Source organism: Cervus canadensis, chromosome 20, assembly GCF_019320065.1.
Source record: "Cervus canadensis isolate Bull #8, Minnesota chromosome 20, ASM1932006v1, whole genome shotgun sequence".
In the NCBI taxonomy this organism is placed as follows: Eukaryota; Metazoa; Chordata; class Mammalia; order Artiodactyla; family Cervidae; genus Cervus; species Cervus canadensis.
The window spans coordinates 36,512,005-36,536,197 of record NC_057405.1 but is presented as its reverse complement, the minus strand read 5'-3'; the positions used below and the strand labels follow the sequence as shown (position 1 = coordinate 36,536,197).

The 24,193-nt window shown below is 42.8% G+C and overlaps 1 protein-coding gene and 1 pseudogene across 3 annotated transcripts in view; both read left to right on the top strand.

Moving 5' to 3' along the window:
• The first annotated feature begins 285 nt into the window (after positions 1-285).
• On the top strand, positions 286-1,121 carry LOC122422842 (annotated as a pseudogene).
• A 2,641-nt stretch (positions 1,122-3,762) lies between these two features.
• The window catches only part of SOGA3 (SOGA family member 3), a 47,002-nt gene continuing 26,571 nt past the window's right edge, over positions 3,763-24,193 (top strand). Inside the window, exons 1-5 of one of the 3 annotated variants that reach the window (XM_043439359.1) lie at positions 3,763-4,226; positions 4,422-4,789; positions 6,736-7,934; positions 8,422-8,646; positions 10,405-10,563. In XM_043439359.1, coding sequence (XP_043295294.1) covers positions 6,831-7,934; positions 8,422-8,646; positions 10,405-10,563 — 1,488 coding nt within the window. In that variant the 5' untranslated portion in view covers positions 3,763-4,226; positions 4,422-4,789; positions 6,736-6,830. The remainder of the gene's footprint in view (positions 4,227-4,421; positions 4,790-6,735; positions 7,935-8,421; positions 8,647-10,404; positions 10,564-24,193) is intronic. The other 2 variants (XM_043439358.1, XM_043439357.1) reach the window with 2 other exon arrangements.

Sequence of the window (24,193 nt, the reverse complement as noted above, 5' to 3'; positions counted from 1 at the left end):
ACTTGCTGAAACCAGACTTAAATTACTATAGCACATCGTTCACAAAAATAATTTCCAGATTTATTCAAAGCAGCTAATTTTTAAATTTCTAAAAATTATATTTGAATTAAAACTATGCATGAAAACATATTATAACTTTGTAATGGGAAGACCTTTCTAAGCCAAAGTCTAACAGCTATAAATGTAATTATTGCAAAATGTATATGTGCTTTCCGCACCACCAAGACAGGAGTTCATACAGCATTGTTCTGGATTCCCATCATAAATTAAAGGGAAACTTTCACAATGTCCAAAGTCCTTGATGTCCTGCAAATGAAGGAGAAGGAGGTCCTTAAATTCCTTGCCGCAGGAACCCACTTAGGTGGCCCCAACCTTGACTTCCAGACAGAATGGTACATCTGCCAAAGGAAAGCTCATGGCATGTACATCATAAATATGAAAAGAACTTGGGAGAAGCTTCTGTCGGCAGCGTGTCATTGGTGCCATTGAAAACCCAACTGATGTCAGTGTCACCTTCTCCAGGAATACTGGCCAGTCAGCCATGCTGGAGTTCTTTGCTGCCCCTGGAGCCACTCCTATTGCTGGCCGCTTTACTTCTGGAAACTTCATTAACCACATCCAGGCAGCCTTCCAGGGGCCAAGACTTCTGGTGGTTCCTGATCCCAGGGCTGACCACTAGCCTCTTCCAGAAGCCTCTTACGTTAACCCATTTTCCATTGCTCTGTGTAACACAGACTCTCCCCTGTGCTGTGTGCAACAATAAAGGGGCTCACTCAGTGGGTCTGATGTAGCGGAAGTTCTGCACATGCGTGGCCCCATCTCCTGTGAACACCCATTGAAGGTCACGTCTGATCTCTGCTTCTACCAAAACCCTGAAGAGACTGACAAAGGAAAGCAGGAGGCAGCTGAGAAGGCGGTGACCAGGGAGGAATTTCCAGGTGACTGGACCACTCTAGCTCCAAAGTTCACTGCTTCCTCAGCTAAGGTGATGGACTGGTCTGAAGGTGTGCAGATGATTTTTGTGTCTATTCAGCTGTTCCCCACTCAAGCCTGTCAATGAAGGCTGGTCTGCAGCTCCCACTGCTCAGACCACTGAACGGGTAGGAACAACCACGGAGTAGTCTTAAGTTGTTCTTCCACAAACTCAAAATAGAAATAGGTTGACAGAAAATTAAGTTTCTTTAAAAAAAAAAAAAGAAAGAATAAGAAAAATATATCCACATATTAATAAAGAATTTTGTGCAAAACACCACAAAATCAGAGGGCAAAAGACAGTCTGGAGAAAATATTTACAAATAGAATATAGAAAAAGCTGGTCTAAGGTTTCACAGTGAAGTATGGGTTACTTTATCCTAAATTACTTTAGGATGCCTACTATACTCACATTGAAGTGAAGTGAAGTGAAGTCGCTCAGTTGTGTCTGACTCTTTGCGACCCCATGGACTGTAGCCTACAATGCTCCTCTGTCCATGGAATTTTCCAGGCAAGGGTACTGGAGTGGGTTGCCATTTCCTTCTCTAGGGGATCTTCCTGGCCCAGGGATCGAACCTGGGTCTCCCACATTGCAGGCAGACATTTTACCATCTGAGCCACCAAGGATGAAGGAGGATTTAGGGTAGGAAGATAAAAAATTCTTAAAGCACTGATATATAAAAATTGACAATTCTGAGCTGTTAAACTACTAAGATTAGGAAAAATTTAATAACTTAGTTAAATTTATGTATATGGAATGTATATAGAATTTAAATGTATATAGAATCTTAAATGTATATAGAATTTATGTAACAACTACTAGACTTGTTAAAAATCTTCACTAAGATTATGATTGAAAATGGAATGGTATTAAAATCAGATGCTTGATAATATTTTGGCTATAATGAGTGGCTAGACACTGAATTATCAAGAGTTGATATTCATGAACATTTACAGAAGTAATACAACAGAAGTTTGGTATGCAATATGCAATTGCAAACTTACATATCAGCAAAAAACAAGAGTAAATAAAATACCTCTGGTAGAGTAGCAATTTCTGCCATTCACAAGTAGCAGCTTTATCCAGTATATGAAATTAACCATCAGTTTTTGGTCCTAATGTTAACTTATAACATGTGTTTACTTGGTCCAGGATATTGTAGAACAGACCTTATTGAGATGGCTGAAATTAGGCTAAACCAAAGTATAATGTGGTTTGTAACCTGCTTAGAGATAAAAAGATAAATCATGATGTTTACAACCCAGCCCATATATGAGTCTATGATTCATAAACTATTATCTAAAATGTAATTCAGATAACAAATGTTTTTATACAGCATACATTTGTCAGTAGCGGTCAAGACAATGGCATATATCCAAGCTAAATTATTCTCCAAAAACAGAAGATGGACCTGAAAACATCAGCTTTTCTCTGTCACTAGCAAATAAAAAGCAAGCCAGATAAATTTCCAATTCAAAAGTTCTTTTTATGGCATGTTTACATGAGTAAAGAAGCATCTTAAACACTGCTTGCAATTAATCTTTATTATTAGCTTTAAACCCTGAATTGCATAATACTATATTATAAAATGACATGTTTAAGCACATTGGTTGTTTGATTTAAGATGCATGATAATCAATTCTTGATTTTTATTAGATGTTTTTAAGTTATTAATTGCATTGAAATTAATAATATCGACTAAGGAAAAACTGAAATACACCTGAACATAGTACAAATTCTTAAATAAGCATGATGAAGTAGATTTTGTGTCCACAGACTATGTTTATAATATCATTATTTGATTTGTAAAGATTAATCTGAAAAAATGTTTTTATCCATTTTAAATTAATCTTAGTATTTCTTAAGGAAATCAAGCAAATTTCAAGTAAATTGTGATTACATTTTACCTTGCTGTTTTCTGTTCATTTTTGGTATGTTAGTCAAAGTCTGAACTATTCATGGTAGATGTCATAGACATCCCACTTCCACCTTCCAAAGGTATTTAAAGGATTATATGGAAATCATCCCATTTCTTATCGATATGCTTGAGCCTACCCAAACAGTAACTACTTCTTGATTTTTCCTTGCATACCCAGCACCTTGGACAGTGCCGAGCATAAAACAGGCATTGATCTATTTAGGAGCAGACGAACACATGAATAATTTTGTCCTGATGCTATGTTTGTCTTATATATTGCTGGAGATACTAATCACCAGGGCCTGAGCATCTTTATGCTTCGCTATAATGATACTGTGTGTATGCAAACCACTCCTTAAATGTGTTATTTCATTTTTAATGCAAGGTGTTACACTAGGAAAATAAAATCTGTTACACTAAAATTCATGTCAATATAAAAATTATTATTTCCAGATATTGACCCTCTTTTACATGCAAAACCAGAATATTAATGTTAGAGAAATTTAAAATAAAAATACTCTTTGTAAAGCAACTCTTATTTTCATTCTCATCTTCAAGTTCACCAAGGAATTCGTAAAGGTAAGAAGGAGAATTTCCTACTTCCTTCCACCCACTTCACCCAACCAAAACAAACAAGCAAAACAAAAAACAAAAAACTGGAAGGAAAAAGAGAATTTTCCAGTCTTATTTTTAAATACTGTTACTGTGGAGCAGTATGGATTATTGTGCATCGTCAAGGCATATATTCAGAAGTCCCTCACCCCGCCCTTTAAACTCGTATCTTATAGTAAACACACTCTTGATGATTCTTGTTACCCACATGCACTACTATGAAGATTATGGACCACGGTAATTGCTCTTTGTGTTCACAGTGGACACTGGAACTTAATAAAGGAGAGAAGAAAATGGAGCGAGGGCAAACCCGTCTGTAAGGGATCGCTGCAAACCGGTTTTTATTCGGTTTGTGCTAAATGAGTCGAGGCGTGACAAGAACCCTTTGTCTGCGGGACGACGGATCTGGCGACCATTAATTCCTCGCGGAGACGACGTCTGAAGACTCCGCCCGGGCTGGGGGTGGGGAGGGTGCACCGCGTGGAGAGCTCAACCAAGAATTAAAGTGAGCGAACAAAGAGACCGCCCAGCTGCCGCCCGCCAGCGCCGCGCAGCTGCATCGAGAGACGCAGATCACACCCGGAAGGCTCTTGGAATCCGCCTCCCCGAGACCCAGAGCTTAAGTAAATAATTGATGGCGATTGATCCGGCCCAGAACAAAGCTCTGCGGAAAACCAGCGCATCCGATTCCGAGAGGCTTTGGAAGCTTCCGCCAAGGAAGGGGTATGTGAGTGCAGCCAGGACGGTGAGCGCCGCTCCGGGTCTTCCATCTCGGGCGTGGCTCCGGCCCTTTTTTGTCTGCTTGCCACCCGCCCCTCCGCGTCCGCCCCCGCCTTCTTCTCTTCCCTTTTGAAAGTAGCCTCTCTTTGGTTACTTTTGCTCTGTCTCCCTTGCAATCCCGCCCCCTCCCCTGCCCAGGCCGGTGAGGTCAGCTCATGAATATCCGTGCACTTCCCGGGGCGCGTCTGGCACGGCGTGGTACCTCGCGGGTTCGCCGGCTCCGAGCCGCAGCTCCATCCAGCCCAGCCGCGGACGCCGAAGGAGTCATTCGCTCTCCGGGCTGCTGAGTCTCCGCGTTCACGCCATTGTTTGGAGAAAGCGAGTGGGTGTGGAACTGGTGCGAACCGGCCCAGAGTGAAAGTGCTCAGCCAGACGGTCGCATATACAATACTGCGAAGTGCAACTTTCCTCCTCTCCTGAAGACACAATAATAAATCCTGAAGTCCCCCGAAGATAGAAGGAAAGAGCTGTCGATTGACTTCAAAAAGCATCGCCTCTGCTAAGAAGTGAGCAGTTCTGGATTTTCTAAAGGGATGGGGATGAGATATGGGGTGGGTGGGTCAGTGGGCAGATAAAGCTTGAGAGTAAAAGTGTTGGTCTAGGCCGTTGCTGGGGTGCTTGCTTTGTGATTTTCGTAAGGGAAGCCTCCAAGAGAGACAGCATCTTGTCACTTTGTGAGAACCACGTGACAGCAGCCAGGTACCTTTGATTGTGGGAGTCGAGTTCCTGGAACTCGAGCTTCCTAACCTGGGTTAGAACTATATGGGGGTGAATGAAGCGTTCTCTGGTGGCTTTCAGCTTCAGAGTGGTTATGCCTAATTCAAAATAAAAATAAGGTTACGTTGGCAGTATAACTTGTCTGGGTGATCCACCTTAGTGTGACCTGCCAAATAGCTAGACCAGGTATTCAGATATTCTGGGAGCACGTGCTCTGGGAGGAGATGTAGAAAATAAGTTGATGGACGACTCTTCCTTCACCCTCCCACCGTCTCTTCTTTGTTCACTATTATTTTCCAAACCGTGTTGGAAGGAGATTCCTGAAAGAGAATGGGAGATGGAGGAGCCTTCCCAGTAATATTTCTTTATAAATTGAGGTATTACTACACATTGACTAAGTTACGGTACTTAGACAATATCAAGAATAATGCTAGTACAGTAACTAGCAAATATCTTCTCTCATAATAGGAGCTTGTTTTTTTTTTTAAAGCAGAACTTTCTGCCTAGTCATGCCCTTTTCAGTGCTTTAGAGAGAAATTATATTTCTAAGGAAAAGGCACCTAATTGAATAGCTGAGTAAGCTGAATCAGTAGGGAGAAGAACCTAGGAGGCAATGGGTTTTGAGTTGCTGTTTTCCAGATTTTAAAAGCCAGTAATGGATTTATATTGGGGAAAAAAAAAAAAAAAAACCACAGTAGGAGTTAATCGTACCACAGTGAAGATGCACCAGGCTTCTTGAGTGTAGGGTCATTCTGTCTTAATTTGATTTCATGGAAAGGACTGGGCACTTTAAAAGTATAACTTTGCCTGTTAGGTGCCATTTGGGAAGATGCTTAATAGTGAAAATGCTTTCTGTCTAGTAATTTACCCTCAAAACTAAAACAATTGACAAAAACAATGAAATTTGGATAGGTGTAGAAAAGTTACCACCTGTAATTTAAGAAATTTTGCACATTCACAATAAATTATTCCAAAAGTATTTTTATTTCTCAAAGCTAAAAAATAAAAGAAAAAATCCCTTTAGGGTTGCTAATGATGAAAGCATATAGATGATTTTAATGCCATATTTTCTTGAAACTGAATTTGATTTGAAGCCATTCATTATTTCTACTTTCTTTCAGTTCTAGTCTAAAGGAAGGAAAATGGGTGCATTTCTCTAATTAAAAGCAACAATAAAGGTTAGATCAGTTTGAGAAGAGTATCATTTATCCATAACAAATTTTCTCTGGGAAAAACCCTTTTCATCTAATTGACATTTGAGAATATTAATTAAAACATTCTCCACGAAACTAGGATTTGAAATGCAGATATGATAGTGAAGAAAACAAAGTTGAAAAATCAGGGTATTGACAATTCTAGCATATGGACATCTTTTCCTTCTGAAGCTTGTTCTTGACCTTATCTTCTTTAAAAAAAAAGAAGAAGAAGAAGAAACAAAAAAACTTCCTTCCCATAATTCCTTTCGACTCCATGCTTGCCATAACCTGCTACCATGAGAATGTTAGGTTCAGTAGCTTTCAGATCTTCCTTTTACAGCGGTAGAGTGGGGTGGTGATAGCGCCTCCCCGGGCGAATTGAGAATTGACAATTCTGCATCCTATTTCTAAAGTCAAGGCTTCTATAAAGCGCCTTCCAAATCTCATTTTCTAGGGCTTCTCCTGTTGAGGGGAATCAGCCTTTGCTCTGTAACAACGCAGGCATGCTGTATGCTTTCCTTCTTTTGTTTCCGTCTCAGATTAGAAAGGAAGGTTGGTGGCAGTGAAGAGGGAAGCGAATGATCTGGTGATGGACTATTGTGTATCACGTCCCTTAGATTCTTCCTAGACCACCATGAGTCAGCCACCGACGGGGGGCGCTGCCCCTGTCACAGCAGCGCCTCCTGCCGCCACCGGTGCCACTGAGGCTCGCTCGCACCCGGAGGGCAGCAGCAGAAAGCAGCAGCGTGCTCAGTCACCCGCTAGACTGAGGGACAATTCGGTCCGACAGGCAACCGCGACCACCCGGGCCCCAGTAGGGGCCGGCACTAAACTCAATTCTAGTCGACCGCAGCAGCAGCCGCAGCAGCTGGGCAACAAGGTCGGGAGCCGTGCAGCGCCTCCGGCCAGCGCCCGGGGAAGCGGAGGCGGGGCGGAGAAGGCCGCGCCCCCGGCGCCCAAGGGGGCGGCCTCGGGAGCTGTCCAGCCTGTGGCTGGTGCTGAAGCAGCCCTAGTGGCGACCGTGGCCCCTGTGGGTGTCAGGAGGCCTGGCCTGTCGGAGGAGCCGCCCCGGGAGCTAGAGCCCGCTCCCTCTAAACTCGGGGAACCCCCTCCGCTAGGAGAAGGAGGAGGAGGAGGTGGGGAAGGAGGAGGAGCCGGCAGTGGCTCCGGGGAAAGGGAGGGGGGCGCTCCGCTGCCACCGCCGCCGCCCAGGGGCTGGCGAGGGAAAAGCGTCCGCGCTCAGCAGAGGGGCGGCAGCGGCGGGGAGGGGGCCTCCCCTTCGCCATCCTCCTCCTCCTCTGCGGGCAAAAGCCCAGGCTCCGGCAGCAGAAATTCCGGGCTTGGCGTGGTGGCGGGTGGCGGCGGTGCTGGAGGGAGCTACTGGAAGGAAGGATGTCTGCAGTCTGAGCTCATCCAATTCCATCTGAAGAAAGAGCGGGCGGCGGCGGCGGCCGCGGCTCAGATGCACGCTAAGAACGGCGGCGGCGGCAGCGGCAGCCACCGCAGCTCTCCGGTCCCCGGCGCCCCTGCCGTTTGTGAGCCCCTGGCGGTCCCTGCCGCCTCCCCAATGGCGGCGGCGGCAGAGGGCCCCCAACAGAGCGCAGAGGGCAGCGCGAGCGGCGGGGGCATGCAGGCGGCGGCGCCCCCTTCGTCGCAGCCGCACCCGCAGCAGCTCCAGGAGCAGGAAGAAATGCAGGAGGAGATGGAGAAGCTGAGGGAGGAGAACGAGACTCTGAAGGTGAGGGGAGTGCCGGGGAGGAGGGGGGTACCGGTTGGGGGAGGGGAGGCGTGGGCCTCGGAGGATTAGGGCGTGTCCTGGCGAAGTGAGAGGCGGCTAACCCTCTCTCACTTAAAGAAGGGGGGAAGGGGGACCGGAAATGAGAGGAGGGGGTTCCTAGGCCCCTTCCGGATCTCAGAGGGCTCGAGATCAGTAGCGTCAGGTTTTTATTTGGCTCCAAACCCGGGCCTTCGTTTCTCTGGTTATTAATGGTTTGTCTCACTTTTTCATGGAGAGCGCTCGAGTTAGGAGAGCGAGGGAAGGCCAAGGGCCCGTTTCCTTAGTTTCTCGTCGTTCGTTCAGCTCCGTGTCATTCCTGTCCCATGGAGAGGGGCCGCTAAAGCTGAGGATTTGGAGTTGGAATAGGGTGTACGTGCTGTGTGTCCGAGGGGTGGGGTGGGGTGGTGGGGCGAGGCCAGTTTTGACCCGCGGCCTGTCCCCGCCTCAGAACGAAATCGATGAGCTGAGGACCGAGATGGACGAAATGAGGGACACTTTCTTCGAGGAGGACGCCTGTCAACTGCAGGAAATGCGCCACGAGTTGGAGAGAGCCAACAAAAACTGCCGGATCCTGCAGTACCGCCTCCGCAAAGCCGAGCGCAAGCGGCTCCGCTACGCGCAGACCGGCGAGATCGACGGGGAGCTGCTGCGCAGCCTGGAGCAAGACCTCAAGGTCTGCGGCGGGCGCGGGGGACGGGGCGGGGGCGGGGACGCGGACCCAGGGCTCTTCGCTTCTCAAGGCCTTCAGTGGGGAGAGGCCGAGAGCTTTAGGGACGCGGGAGTTTTCGCAGCACCAATGGCAGCAATCCAAGGCCCCGGAAGGGGAGGAGGAGGAACAGACAGGTGGGTCTGAGAGTCCTGTGTGTACGGAAGGTCTTTCGGAGGGCGAGCTCGGGGAACTCTCCTGGGAAGGAACGGTGACTCTTACCGAGGTGGGAGGAGGGCGCCTCCCTCCCCGGCGGAACATGGGTGTGGCAGAGCATCGGCTCCGGCCTTGATCTGGCTTCCAGAGAGCCGCCTCCGAGTGCAGGCCGAGTGGATGGATTCAGGCACTCAGGAGCAGCGCGGTGAAGACTCCTCCGGGGAGGTTGAAACCCAAAATAGGAACAGCTCTCGGGAAGATGCTAGAGTTGAGATTTCTCTCTGAAAGCCGTCCCCCGCCCCTCCCGCCCCCCTCCTCCCGCCTTCTTTCAGAAGTCCTTTTTCTGTACTTAACCACTTCAGCCATTCCCGGAGAGAAACGCCGTCTCGCGTTTGGCTCCTTTAGGAAAGGTAATGGGAGAGTGAGCTAAATGAAAGAACCTTGTTCTTAGTGAAGTAGCTCCTTCAGAATCTCCGCCAGTGGAGAAATTTCAACTTGGAAACGCCAGTTTGGGGCAGGTGCGGTCTGTTCATTGGGTTGAACTGTAGGCAGATTCACGGACAATGCAAATCAGATGTTATCTTGACTATCTTGGACAACAAATGAAATGCAATTTCAATTGTATTAATTTCATCAAGATATCAAAACTGAGTGTAATTATCTTTTTGTTTCTTAAAGCTATGGGAAAACGTTTTATGCAAGTTGTATAATTTCTTTTTCCTTTTTCTGACATTTGTGGAATTGCCGTCATGCCCCAGGCAAGCCTTGTTACCTATATTATTTCACTTAGTTCTCAAGGGGAAAAAAAAACAAACTGTAAGGTAGAGATTATTAATAGCATCGTTTCACAGGTGACAAGATGACCCTTTTACAGAAGTTAAGCACCCAGTCCCTAGCCCTGGAACTTGGCTCCCTACCTAGTCCAGATTCACTGTCTGTGTCCTAAGCCACTGAAGCAAACTACTTAACTTTTGTTCCAAACCCTAAAATTTCTGAGGCAATCTTAAAACAGGAGGCAAACATGCACACACTAGTTTTTTTAACTTAATCTCAAAGATTAAAATGTTTCATAAAACTAAGCACCTAGAATGATAGGGTCAAAATTCAAGACCCAGACTCTACTTGGGAAAATTTTATTTTCAGGTGATTTAAAATAAGTGATAATGGGGGCATCCAGAATTAGAAGAGATTTGTGAAATTTCTCTACACATGATAAAACACGATTGAACATTTATAACCATGGTATCTTGTAGACGTTAAGGGAACAGAGTGTAGAACCAGACTATCTGGCTGCTTGTTAGCTCTGTTACCTTGAGCGTATTACTTTACCTTGATGAGCCTCAGTTTTCCTCATCTATAAAATAGGAATAATACTCAAGCCTATTTTGTGGGATTGTTGTGGTGGTTAAATGGTTTATATGTGTGATGGCTTATATGTAAAGCATCTGGAAGGATGCCTGGCATATGATAGACACTATATACATATTGGCTCTAATACTTTTAATGTAACTAGCCCATTTATTGTATTGTCTTTAATTATATTTTACTGGTAAAAACACTTTAATTTAGGTTGCAAAGGATGTATCTGTGAGACTTCACCATGAATTGGAAAATGTGGAAGAAAAGCGAACAACAACGGAAGATGAAAATGAGAAACTGAGGCAACAGCTTATAGAAGTTGAGATAGCAAAGCAAGCATTACAGAATGAACTGGAAAAAATGAAGGAGGTTAGTAATTGATCATCTCATGGCATGTTGTGTATATTTAGCTCTTCATAGAGAGTGCCAAAGACCAATATGACTTAAAGTAATTCCATTTTTATGATTGTAGGACAGTTTGTTGTTCTCACTCAATATAGTAACAGGTACAAGCTTTCATACTAATAAATAAGTAGCCAAGAAATAATTCTGACCTCTGCCCTGCTTTTGACTTGACATAGATGAACTGTGACTGATGCTTTGTGCGTGTCATCTAAATGGGTGTTAGTGGAATAAATTAACACAGCTATGCCAAACACAAAGGGTATCACAAGTATGAAGGATTAAGCCTTCAGTTAGTTGAGGGGAAGTGCTAATCCTGTGAGATTTCTACAGAGTTCATAGAATCACAGACTTTTAGGATAAAAAAGACCATCAAGGCCATTCAATCTGATCTAACTGTTGCTTGACTCCTCCTTATAACATAACCCCCAAATGGTCTAATGCTTAGAGGATCACCAGCACGTAGCCCTTAAGTTCTTCTCTGGTGGTTTAGGTGCTAAGTCATGTCCGACTCTTGCAACCCCATGGACTGTAGCCTGCTAGGCAACTCTGTCCAAGGGTTTCTCCAGGCAGGAATACTGGAGTGGCTTACCATTTCATAATTTTATCACAGCATAACTCTGTTTAAGATTTTCTTTCGGGTTGAAATTTATTCACTAGTAAGTTTAATACATTCATCTTAGTCTTACTCATTCAAGTAGGAGAGTCAGAGTTCTCTTCCACATTAGCTACTAGAAGATTCCTAGCAAGTTTCCCCTGAATCTTCTCAAAGAACAAAATCAGTAATAAGAAAATAACTAGAGAGTAAAAGAAACAGAAAAGATTTATCAAGAAATAATTAGCTTTGTGATAAGTAACAATTTGAAATAAAATAGTATTTTTCCTTGAAAACTGCCTGAAAATGTACGGTGCAACTTGTGAAAAGCATTGTTGAAAATTAGAAAATACACATGTGGTTCTCTGAACATGTAAATGAAAATCCTGATCTTTTCATAGACTAATTGAGATATTGCACTTGCCATTGCTTTGCTTATCTCAAAGTGGTATAAAAATGTAATTACACCCAGGTAAGTGTGTTATTTGCTCAGTTGTGTCTGGCTCTTTGCGACCCCGTGGACTGTGGCCCGTCGGGCTCCTCTGTCTGTGGAATTCTCTGGGTGGAAATGCTGAAGTGGGTGGTCATTCCCTTCTCCAGGCGATCTTCCTGACCGAGGGATCAAACCTGGGTCTCCCTCATTGCAGGCAGATTCTTTTTAACCATCTGAGCCACCAGGGAAAGCCCCGAGGGACCCAGAGTGAAGGAAAAACTGACATTCTTTTAACAAATGTACAGCTCATTCCCTAGATGTTTACAGTGAAATTCCTTTGGAATGTACATGGTGTGTAGTATCTTCCCAATAAAACTTCTCATTCAGCTTTTACTAGGATTTCTTTTAGAAACACAGGATGGATGGCAAAGATTAAATAACATAGAAACTCCTGTCCAAATAAAACCAAGACTTTAAGAAAAGCCCGAGTCTGTTTTGGGATTAAAACCCTTTAATTTTTCCTGCTCTGATATCATTCAAAGTGAGTTTTATTGGTGAGTGAATAGCTTCCATGAGGCAACCATTTTCCACACAGATCTCCAACTCTAAATCTAGTTAGCAGTGACCTCAACTTGACTCCAAATTTAACTGTACATGTCTAACCTCAAGGGCAGATTCTCCAGCAAAACCCAGGTTGTCCTTATTTTGCTTTCTAAAGCAATGTGTGTATTGTAACTGGTTCATGATGATGGTGATTATTATATTAATAAAGCTATTGCTCCCTGGGGGAAATAAATGTAACTACAACATAACAATGAAAATATCAGTAGTCGAGAATATGTGGCAGGAATTTGTAGAAAACTGTTTCAGTGGGATAAACTATTTTATGGTCAAAGTTTCTACTTATTTTACATTATCAGGTAAACACTTTTAGCATGACAAATTAGAGCAAAATCATTGTACTGATACGTGATTTTTGGCTAATACCTGAGGGTGGCTGCGTGCTACAGTAGAGAAACTGGGAGCCACAGGGCTGTCTTCACCAATAACAATTGGGTGATTTAAAAGCTCTCCAACTTCTACTTGCCTCAGTGTATTCAGTTGTAAAATATTACTTTCAATGATTTCAGTGACTCTCAGCACCTTCTGCAGCTATCATGCCTTTTATTGTGAAATCCGGGACATTGCCATTTAAGACTTCTTTTCTAAATTTGAGAGAGCAAATATTAATATAGGTATAAAGATGTTTCTTCGATAATAATATACAGTTGAAGTTTGTGAAAAATGGAAAGTTTGATTTCCAGGAAAATGGAAAGTTTGATTTCCTTTTTTAATTAAGGAAGTAGCTGGGGCTGTCATAACAGAATACTACAGAGTGGCTTAAATATAGACATTTATTTTCTAAATAAATAGGTCCAAAAATTAAGGTGTTGGCAGGGCTGGTTTCTGCTGAGGGCTGTGAAGGAAGGATCTGTTCCAGGCCTCTCTCCTTGGCTCATAAATTGAATCTTCATGTAGACATGGCATTTACTTTGTCTGTGATCAAATTTCCCCTTCTTATAAGACACTGGTCAAAATAGATTAGGATCCACTGCAATGACTTTATTGAGGCTTGATTGTCTCAGTAAAGACCCTCTCCAAATAAGGTATGCTTGAGGTAGGATTTCAACATGTAAATTGGGGCAAGGGGTACAATCCAGCCCATAAGAGTAGCTATTAAATATCTTCTTGCTGCTGCTACTGCTGCTGAGTCGCTTCAGTCGTGTCCAACTCTATGTGACCTCATAGATGCAGCCCACCAGGCTCCCCCATCCCTGGGATTCTCCAGGCAAGAACACTGGAGTGGGTTGCCATTTCCTTCTCCAATGAATGAAAGTGAAAAGTGAAAGTGAAGTCACTCAGTCATGTCCGACTCTTAGCGACCCCATGGACTGCAGCCCACCAGGCTCCATCCATGGGATTTTTCAGGTAAGAGTACTGGAGTGGGGTGCCATTGCCTTCTCTGAAATATCTTCTTAGGGACAAGCAAAAAGAAAGCGTGTTGTCACATACATAAGGCTCCATTCCTTATTCTGACCTCACTTGCATTCTTCCATTTTCCTTGCCTAGGCAATTAAAAATATCCAAACTTCACTAATTACAAGGGATGAAAAAGAAATGCCTTGTGATTTGGTATTAAATGAATGTTTTTCAAGTGAATATCTGAAAAGTTGGGTTTAAGAATGGCATAAGAGCTTTCTGATTTTCATCCTGTGTCTGGGAAAGGGGAATATTCCTGTAAACTGACTGGCCATTAGCCAGAGAGATGGGACCTCTCCTGTCTTAAAAGTCAAAATAATCTTACTGCCAAAAAAAAAAAAAAAGATGACAGAAACCTGGGGATATCCTCATTGTAAAAATACATTTCATTGATTCTGTTTCCCATACTTTTTTCTTATAACCATTTCCTCCTTCAGGGCTCTAACTCTGAGTTGGGAAAATACTCTTGCTGCATTAGGCAGTGTGGGTCTATGTTCATGCCAAAAAGGAAATTCTCATGCACCTGGGAGGAGTAAAAGCCAAACCCAACCTGGGTTCGATGCCTAGGTTGGGAAGATCCCCTGGAGAAGAGAATGGCAACCCACACCAGTATTCTTGCCTGGAGAATCCCATGGACAGAGGAGCCTGGAGGGCTACAGTCCATGAATGAGGTTGAAAAAAGTTGGGCACAACCTAGCAAGTAACACTTTCACTTTCATCAGGACATCAGCTTTTAAAGTAACCTTTTATTTTTAAAATGGGCTCTAAAATAGCATTCAGTTTGGGAATTTGAGTGGTGGTAGGGAAAAGAAATGGAAATATAGAGAAAGGGAGAGAAAGCAGAAAAATATCTGAAGGATTCTAAATATTGTTCTAAAGAGAAAATGAAAAATATTCTGGCAGGAAGATTTTCTAGTCATATGAAGGTCAGTTGAGGTTGACCTTTATAGTGTTCAAAAGTGTCAAAAATAGAAAAAGTAGTTTTAAAATATGTTTAGAAATCAGAAATGTTTCATTAAAATAAGATTTTTGTAATGGTGATTTTGTTAGCTTCTAAAAAGATAAATATAAAAACTGAGGTGCAATCTTAACTGGCTTACTTTGTGTGGTAGAGGTCATGAGCTTGGAGCTGACTTGTCCCCCATCTGATTGCAACAACTTTAGTTAATTATCTGCTTTTTTGGGTGTAAAACAGAAACATTTTTCAAGTCCTTAGTGAGTGTTAATAACACAATTGTTATCTTTTGGTGGTGTCCTACCAGTGGAGTAAATAGAACCAAGCCAAGCTTTCCATTATGAAGAAAATGTACTAGTTATGGAGTAAAATCATAAAATGTCAAACAGAATATACTAGAGAGAAAGCAGTCTTCCAACTCACGGAGTCTGGTTTCTTGTATTGAGTCATATAGATGTTGAACAGCACAGCTGGGACCAATAGGCCATCTGCCAGAGTTTGGAAACCATTTACTGAGAGTTTAACTGGCTTCGAGAGTGTTGACCAATTCCTCTCGGGGTTGGTGGCTGTACAAGGTCCCATGCACCTGCTCACATCCATCTGCTTATCTTCTCCCCCTGAGAGCACAGAGTAGGCACCAGGGGTTAAGAAGAGTTGAGCAGAGGCAGGATGGAGGTAATTAGCTGATTCTACTGCTACTCGTTGCCTGTATTAAAACAGCTGATGTTCTGCCAACTGCAAACAAGAGGGACCTCTCAGGATGCTGGCTTGAAGTCTTAATTGCATTCTCATCGCAATTATAAAACATTGATAGCAACTGGCAATATGCTTTCTTGCAGCAGAAAAATGCCTTTACCTTTATGTAACTTAGTAAAAATGCTTTTCTGTCTTTCAGCATCACAATCAGCGAGATAGAGGTTTTTGTAAAAGTTATTTTATGGAACCAACAATCAACCTTTGGAATTCCGGGTTGGGTTACTGCACCTATAGCACGAAGGGAGAATATAGAGGGGTCAGGGACTTCCCTGGTGGTCTAGTGGTTGAGACTCTGTTTCTGATGCAGAGGGTGCTGGTTCCATCCCTGGTCGGGGAAGTAAGATCCCACATGCCAGGCGCTGTGGCAGGAAAAGAAAAAAAAAAAAAGAATATAGAGGAGGCTGTTTACAGTATGGAGAAAGCTCTGTGAGGGGTGAGTCTCTGCTGCAGTTAAGGGAAGGTCACTGCCCTTCATGAAGTCTTACTTCTGTAGAAACCACCTTTATTTTCAAAGCTTTGAAAGGCCTGTGCTCTTGAGAATGAAGGGGTCTTCTTATATCACCCCTAAAGTCTGGCATTTGGAGAAGCATTGGTGACAGATATTTGAGAAATGAATGAACCAATAGAAGTTCTTTAAAGACCTTTTATCTTTAAAGATCAAAAAGGAGAAAAAGAGTAAATGAGATGATGATGATGATAACTGTTTATTAGATCTTTTTAATTTCAGAGTCTGTACTCTTTGTATTGTCTCATCCCCAATCCCAACCCAAAAATCTTAAAATAAATTAATTTTCTTAATTTTTTCTGGCTATTGCTCTAGGGAGCTCTTAACTGGCCTACTGCAATAGCACCATCTATCTTGGGACTTTTATTTTCTGTACACTTGGTTAATGTATCCTATCTATTGCTATGAACTTTCATTCTAGAACATAGCAGTAATTAGTACTATAAATTTCAACAGTAGTGTCTTTTTAAAATTTTTATAAGGTACATAGAGATTATAGCTGTTTACTCAGACTGTCTGTACAGACAGAACACTTAAATAAACAAATGCTTTTCCTGCATGTTTATAGTTACCTACTTATTTTCTTATATAAGATAAAGAGCTAATGGTAACCCTGCTTGGTTTTGATTGGGCATGTTTAAAGTTATAAGGTGCAAAAAGAAATTCTGAGTGATAAATCAGCAAAGAAACAGCCCTAAAGACATTTAAGTGGGGAATTTCTTTGGCATCCAAGTTATTTCCCCCCTGGTCCTGGTAGTTAACGTATGATCTGAAAAATGGAACAGTAGTCATTGATCTTTATGGTGAAATTACCATAAATATTTTGAAATGCATCAATTAAATACTATGACTGTAGTCACATCTTCTCAGAGGCCTTAGTTTGATGAGTAACATAGGCAGGAATAAAAGAAACTAAAAGTAAAAGCAAAGCCTAATGTGGCATCTAAGCATAGGAAAGCTTGTCTTCAGGGTTACCAGTCATCAGATTTGTAAAGATGTATTAATTTACGAATTGTAAGCTTTGTTGGATTTTTAAAAAATGAAGTCACATTTGCAGTTGCATGCACTTTAAAGTGATTCCCAAGGCTCATTTGGTAAATGGCCCTTTTCTTTTACCCACATGCCAAGCTCTCAGTAAAAGCAAAGTGGTTCACAGATCAGAACATGCTTATGGGTGAAACATACTGATTTTTTATTATACGTTTCAAATTTATGTTTCTCTCCACATCAGCAGTACACACCCTATATAATGGATCAGATTACAGTTCCTTTCTTGGCTGGAGTTTCAAACTTTATATTCTTGAAACAGGAAGGCACTGAACAGATGATGAATTCTTACAATAATGGACTAAGCCTCTGCCCCTTGAGTACACATGCAGTTCCCAAGGCTTCATAGGAATTTTTCAATAAATGTATGTTGAAACATTTATTGAAATGTTCAATAAATGTATGTTCTGTTTGCTGATGAACCATATCTGTGGGAACTAAGTCTCTACTCTGGACTCTGCCAGTTTAACAGAGGCTCTAGGGGCTTCCCTCATAGCTCAGTTGGTAAGGAATCCACCTGCAATGCAGGAGACCCTGGTTCGATTCCTGGGTGGGGATGATCCACTGGAGAAGGGACAGGCTAGCTACTCCGGTATTCTTGGGCTTCCCTTGTGGCTCAGCTGGTAAAGAATCCGCCTGCAATGTGGGAGACCTGGGTTCAGTCCCTGGGTTGGGAAGATCCCCTGGAGAAGGGAAAGGCTACGCACTCCAGTATTCTGGCCTGGAGAATTCCATGGACTGTACAGTCCATGGGGTCACAAAGAGTCAGACACGACTGAGTGACTTTCACTTTCACTGGGCCTCTAGACTGAACTTAGAGTGGCCTGAGCAGCTGACCTGTGTTTCAATGCATTCATGGACGCATGTTACCTACACAGTTAGTGAAGAGTAGCTTGCTTCCCTGACTTCTGTATCTAACCTACCTTAAAAAGGGATTTGAATGGCTCTCAGTCAACTGAGTGACACTGTTGTTGCTAAAGCTCAGGGCTGCTCATTGAAATAAAGAGTTTAAAAATTTGGTCACAGAAGAATTCTGGGACCGGGAAGGAAAACTTAATCCATGGATATACACTATTAATCTAAGTTCACTAGCAATCAAGGCAGGGAGAGAAATATTGGAAGAAATTCTCACCTAGCTGTGATCAGATATAAAGGCAACCCCAGGCCTCATGTGAGATCTCTAGAGCAGCCATGAAGAAAATCAGTTATAAACAGACTTTATATGTTGATGGATGGCAGCCAGTGGATGGATGAGCCTTTGTTACAATTGTTAGTTCTCATCTATACAATCAATAAATTAGGAATTTAAATTTTGCTGAAAATAAAGTTAAGACCTTTTGTCATTAGCTGTGAATTTTAGGGTGATTTATTAAAAAAAACCTCATATATCATAGAGTCTAGAACCTGGTTTTGCCTCGTCTCTCATTTCCTATGGTGCTGCTAAGTTGCTTCAGTCGTGTCCGACTCTGTGCGACCTCACAGATGGCAGCCCACCAGGCTCCCCCGTCCCTGGGATTCTCCAGGCAAGAACACTGGAGTGGGTTGCCATTTCCTCTTCCAACTCATTCCCTATAATGTTGAACAATAATTTGAAAGGTGTAGGCCTTAGTTTCTTTACTCATAAATGTAGAAATTAAACTGAATACTCTCAAGAAAAGTATCATTTTCTCCTTGATAAAGTTATCTGTCTCTGTGTTCCCTGAAAGTTCTATTTGTGGTCAGGATGCCATTTCATTTCACTACTGTTATTTTATTATGGTAATTATTTTTTCATTTATACAATCAACAATATTTACTGAATAGTAATCTAGCACCTACTATAATGTGGCCCTGGGTTCCATCCCTGGGTTGGGAAGATCCCCTGGAGGAGGGCATGGCAACCCACTCCAGTATTCTTGCCTGGAGAATCCCCATGGACAGAGGAGCCTGGCAGGCTACAGTCCATGGGGTCATAAAGAGTCAGACACGATTGAGCAATTAAGCACAGGGCAGCATATAATGTGGCCATATGGATTTCCCTGGAGAAGGAAATGGCAACCCACTCCAGTATTCTTGCCTGGAGAACTCCATGGACAGAGGCTTCCCTGTCTACAGGCTACAGTCCATGGGGTTGCAAAGAGTTGGACACGACTAAGCGATGTGTTCACACTACACTCTATGGATGCCCCAGAGGCTACAGAGATGCAGATATCAGAATGTTGCGTTAAACTGAGTGTGCACTCCTTGAGGGCTCTGCTGAAGGGTGTTTAACCACAGAGACCTACAGTGCTCTCTCTGGTTGTTGCTACCGTTCAGCATCTAAGGAGCTGGTTTACTGTGGAAATCAGAACTGAAGACGTGATGTGAGGGGCTAAGAACAAGCGAAGCTTTCTGAATAATCTCTTGTTGTTCAGTCGCTCAGTCGTGTCCGACTCTTTGCGATCCCATGAAATGCAGCACACCAGGCTTTCCTGTCCTTCACCATCTCCCAGCGTTGGCTCAAACTCATGTCCATTGAGTCAATGATGCTCTCATCCTCTGTCACCCCTTTCTTCTCAGGAGGGCCCTCAGTCTTTCCCAGCATCAGGGTCTTTTCCAGTGAGTCAACCCTTCGCATCAGGTGGCCAAAGTATTGGAGCTTCAGCTTCAGGATCAGTCCTTCCAGTGAATATTCAGGGGTGATTTCCTTTAGGACGGACTGGTTTGATCTCCTTGCTGAGCCCCGCTCAGAGTATTCAGTAGTTTTAGTGCACCAGTGGCCTCAGGAGGCCTCTAAGATGCCATGGTAACTAAAGAATTCACCATCTTTTCCAATTAGTAATAAACCACAGTATTGAATGATAGCACCTGGATAGTTTTTAACTGTAATTCTCTGCAGTGAAATCTGCCCTGGAAGGCTGCCCGGTTCTCACCCTAGGTTGTGTGGCATGAGTTAATGAGTGCTGGTCATTAGTTAAACATCTAAATGTTTGTTTTATGCTACTATTGAAATAATATGAGACTTCTCTGATGCTTTTTTTTTTCTATTTATTTTTTTATTGAAGGATAATTGCTTTACAGAATTCTGTTGTTTTCTGTCAAACCTCAACAGGAATCAGCCATAGGTATACATATACCCTCTCCCTTTTGAACCTCCCTCCCACCCCTCTCCCCACCCCACCCCTCTAGGTTGATCCAGAGCCCCTGTTTGAGTTTCCTGAGCCAAATAGCAAATCTCATTGGCTATGTATTTTACACATGGTAATGTAAGTGTCCATGTTACTCTTTCCACACATCTCACCCTCTCCTCCCCTCTCCCCATGTCCATAAGTCTATTCTCTATGTCTTTTTCTCCATTGCTGCCCTGTAAATAAATTCTTCAGGACCATTTTTCTAGATTCCAAGTATGTGCATTAGAATATGATATTTATCTCTCTCTTTCTGACTCACTTCACTCTGTATAATAGGTTCTAGTTTCATCCACCTCATCAGAACTGACTCAAATGTGTTCCTTTTAATGGCTGAGTAATATTCCATTGTGCATATGTACCACAACTTCTTTATCCACTCATCTGTTTTTTTTTTTTTTTTAATTAGTTGGAGGCTAATTACTTCACAACATTTCAGTGGGTTTTGTCATACACTGACATGAATCAGCCATGGATTTACACGTATTCCCCTAGGTTGCTTCTGTGTTCTAGTTGTAAATAGTGCTGCAGTGAACAATGGGATACATGTGTCTCTATCAATTTTGGTTTCCTCAGGGTATATGCCTAGGAGTGGGATTGCTGGGTCATATGGTGGTTTTGTTCCTAGTTTTTAAGGAATCTCCACACTGTCTTCCATAGTGGCTGTATCCATTTACATTCCCACCAACAATGCAAGAGTGTTCCCTTTTCTCTACACCCTCTCCAGCATTTATTGTTTGTAGACTTTTTGATGATGACCATTCTGACTGGTGTGAAATGATATCTCACTGTAGTTTTGATTTGCATTTCTCTGATAATGAGCGATGTTGAGCATCTTTTCATGTGTTTGTTAGCCATCTGTGTGTCTTCTTTGGAGAAACGTCTGTTTAGGTCTTTTTCCCACTTTTTGATTGGGTTGTTTGTTTTTCTGGCATTGAGTTGTATGAGATGCTTGTATATTTTGGAAATTAATCCTTTGTTAGTTGTTTCATTTGCTATTATTTTCTCCTGTTCTGAGGGTTGTCTTTTCACTTTTGCTGTGTTCTCTAATGCTTTTTAAAGGTGAAAGTCTATGTTTCCAAGTGTGAAATAATTATTTTGAGATGGCTTGTGTGTGTGTGTGTGTTTGTGTGTGGCAGACAAAAATCTCATGTAGAACCAGCCCTCATTTAACAATCTAGTCCATTCCTTACTCAGGGGTGTAGCTGTACCTGACTTCTCCTGTGGTGCGTTAGGCTTTGGGATCTAAATTACCAACACTGTTCTCCACCACTGCCCTCTCCCCATGGCCACTCTCGGCTACCTGAGAATGGCCCTGCCTCTAGCAGTGGCATAAAATGCATCTGTTCTGTGTCTCAGCCTTTTTCTTGAGCCTAGAATCCCCAAACTTTGATCTGACTTTAATTTAGCAAGTAGTTTTAAACATTTACTGAGTGTGTACATATAGTGTGTATAAGGGAATAACAGTTAATGTCACCATGAGCGTAGTCCCTGGACTCGAGTTAATTACTTTCTGATGGAAAAGACGGTCTCTTAGAGGTTTTATTTGACAGAAAAGTATTTGCATTCCTGTACTGAGTGCTTTTGGGCTTCCCAGGTGGTGCTAGTGGTAAAGAACCTGCCTTCCGATGCAGGAGACATAAGAGATGTGGGTTAACCCCTGGGTGGGGGAGATCCCCTGGAAGAGGGCACGGCAACCCACTCCAGTGTTCTTGCCTGGAGAATCCCCATGGACAGAGGAGTCTGGCAGGTTACAGTCAATAGAGTCACAGAGTCAGATTCGGCTAAAGCAACTCAGCATGCACGCTGGTGTTCGTTGTCTCAGTGTGGTGAGCACCGTGAAGACAGGGCCCCGCCTATTATGATCACTGTCACACTCCATCCAGCTCAGTGCCTGGCTTGCAGTCAGTTAGACCCTGTGCTTCTGTAATATTGTAACAACTGATATTTCATATTTCACTTGTCTGTAACTTTTTCCTGCACTAGAGTGTAAATTCCCTGAGGGTAAGGACTGAGTCTGTCTTATTCACCATTGCATCCACAACAACCGGAAGTTGTTGACAACATTTGACAAGCAATAAATAATTTTTAATGAGAGGATGAATGGAAATTAGGAAAGGTGTTTCAGGCCCTCTTTTGCAGAGAAGACAGGAAACTGACTCAGAATCAGGGCTCTTTCTATGGTTGCTGAGATTATAAAAACAAAATGAGAAGAAAGTAGATGACTAACTCCAGCGCCACCCCACTTCCAGTATTAGAGGTCTCTTGAGACTTTCCTGCCTCCTGGAAATTTCCAGGCCTCTACCTTGCTTCCTGCAAACCCCAATTATTCCCCGGAAGCAGCAAGTCTTCCCTGAAACAAGATTTCATTGGCTTCTTGGAAGGGGAGATGAGGATGCGAGTTCAAACACAGGAGTCCGACACTGACATCCTGGGCGTTAAATCTGCAGTTGAACTTCTGTGTTCTTTGGTGAGAAAGCATGAATTGCAGGTTTAGAGAATGGAAGAAGATTGCAGATCCTTTTACTCTCAAAGACTATCTGAATTTTCTTTAAATGGTCAATGTTTGGGACAGTCAGTTCAGCAGTTATTTTGGGCTGGGAGATGTGGAAAATCACCCTAGGGCTGTACTTGTTCAATAGCCATCAGTGTTGAGTGCTAATTATAAGCCAGTCACTTTATGTATCATTGTGTTAATAGTTTCATTTTAGAGATGAACACTTAATGCTCAGAAAGCAGGCCAGGTCCACATCAGTCCATCTACCTCCAAACCCATGTCTCCACTGGCCAGCTTGGCTTCACTGCAAAGTCTCAGGCTGCCTCTTCCATCTTTTTCCTGACCCCACAAATGACCTGTCCTCTATAGGGACCTCAGTACTTCTGGAATCTTCAAGGTCTGCATCTCCAGCACACATTTAGGGAATGCTCTGGGCAAGCATTGAGAGAATACTTTCAAGATGTCTGTAAGAAAAATCTCTTTTATCTCACAAAAAAGGGAATCTTTGGAGAAAAAAAAACACTTAAGAACATAAAGCTAGAAAAATGTTTTCAGGCCTGTTGATCTGGCCTGTTCTTTTTACAAACTTAATACCTGTGTTCTTTCAGATAGATTTGTTAACGGCTGACTCTTGTTTAGTTGCTAAGTCATGTCTGTTTTGCGACCCCATAGTCTATAGCCCACCAAGCTCTTCTGTCCATGGGATTTCCCAGGCAAGAAAACTGGAGTGGGTTGCCGTTTCCTTCTCCAGGGGATCTTGTGAACCAGGTATCAAACCTGTGTCTCCTGAAGTGGCAGGCAGATTCTTTACCACTGAGCTTCCAGGAAAGCCCAACTCTCAGTTTAATCACCTTTTAAAGGAAAATAAGTATGTTCCCTGTCCAATCTTTTCACAAGGATAACAGGAGATAACATGTGAAAGTGCTTGAAAAACTGTCAGGTATGATGTAGACATCAGGTTTTCTTGTTATTAATATAATAATAATAATAATATCACGTAGCTCTAGATTAGCTGATTAAGACAATTCCTAGGAAGAATTTTTAAGTCCATGTAGTTGAAATTTTAGGTCTTTCTAGGACTCCAGTTCTTTTATGTAGCCCTTTGAAACTCTTGCTTTCTCTTTTCCCATAAATGTCTGCTGCTTTCTGAAGCTCCCCATGACATCTAACTTCACTATAAAACCATTCCGTCTGTCCGAGGCAGGAAGCAGGAGGTATGTCCTTAGTCCTTGCTGCTTTGCCATCCATTAGCTCACATTTGCCAAGGTTTAGGGGGGACCCGCTTACAATGAGGCTGCCCTGCCTGCCCCTGCAACCATCAACAGGGCTGACAGCGCTCATCTGTCTGGATAAATGTTTCTCTCCTACCTCTGCTGCCCAACGAACATTATTCTTAAAGAGAAGCATCTTAGCAGAGAGAAGAGGGCTCCTGTATTCAAGCACAAGATACTTTTGATCATTTTGTAGCTTTTATTGACTCCACAGCTAAATTCTATGCTCTCTGAATTCAAGAACCATATTTCATTTAACTCACACATGCAGACTGTTAAACATGCAAAAACTATCAATAAATGCACAGGCAAGGGAAGACGTGTTTAAGAAGACATTGACTGCTGTCAGAGGAGCCCAGCTTTAGCTCCTAAA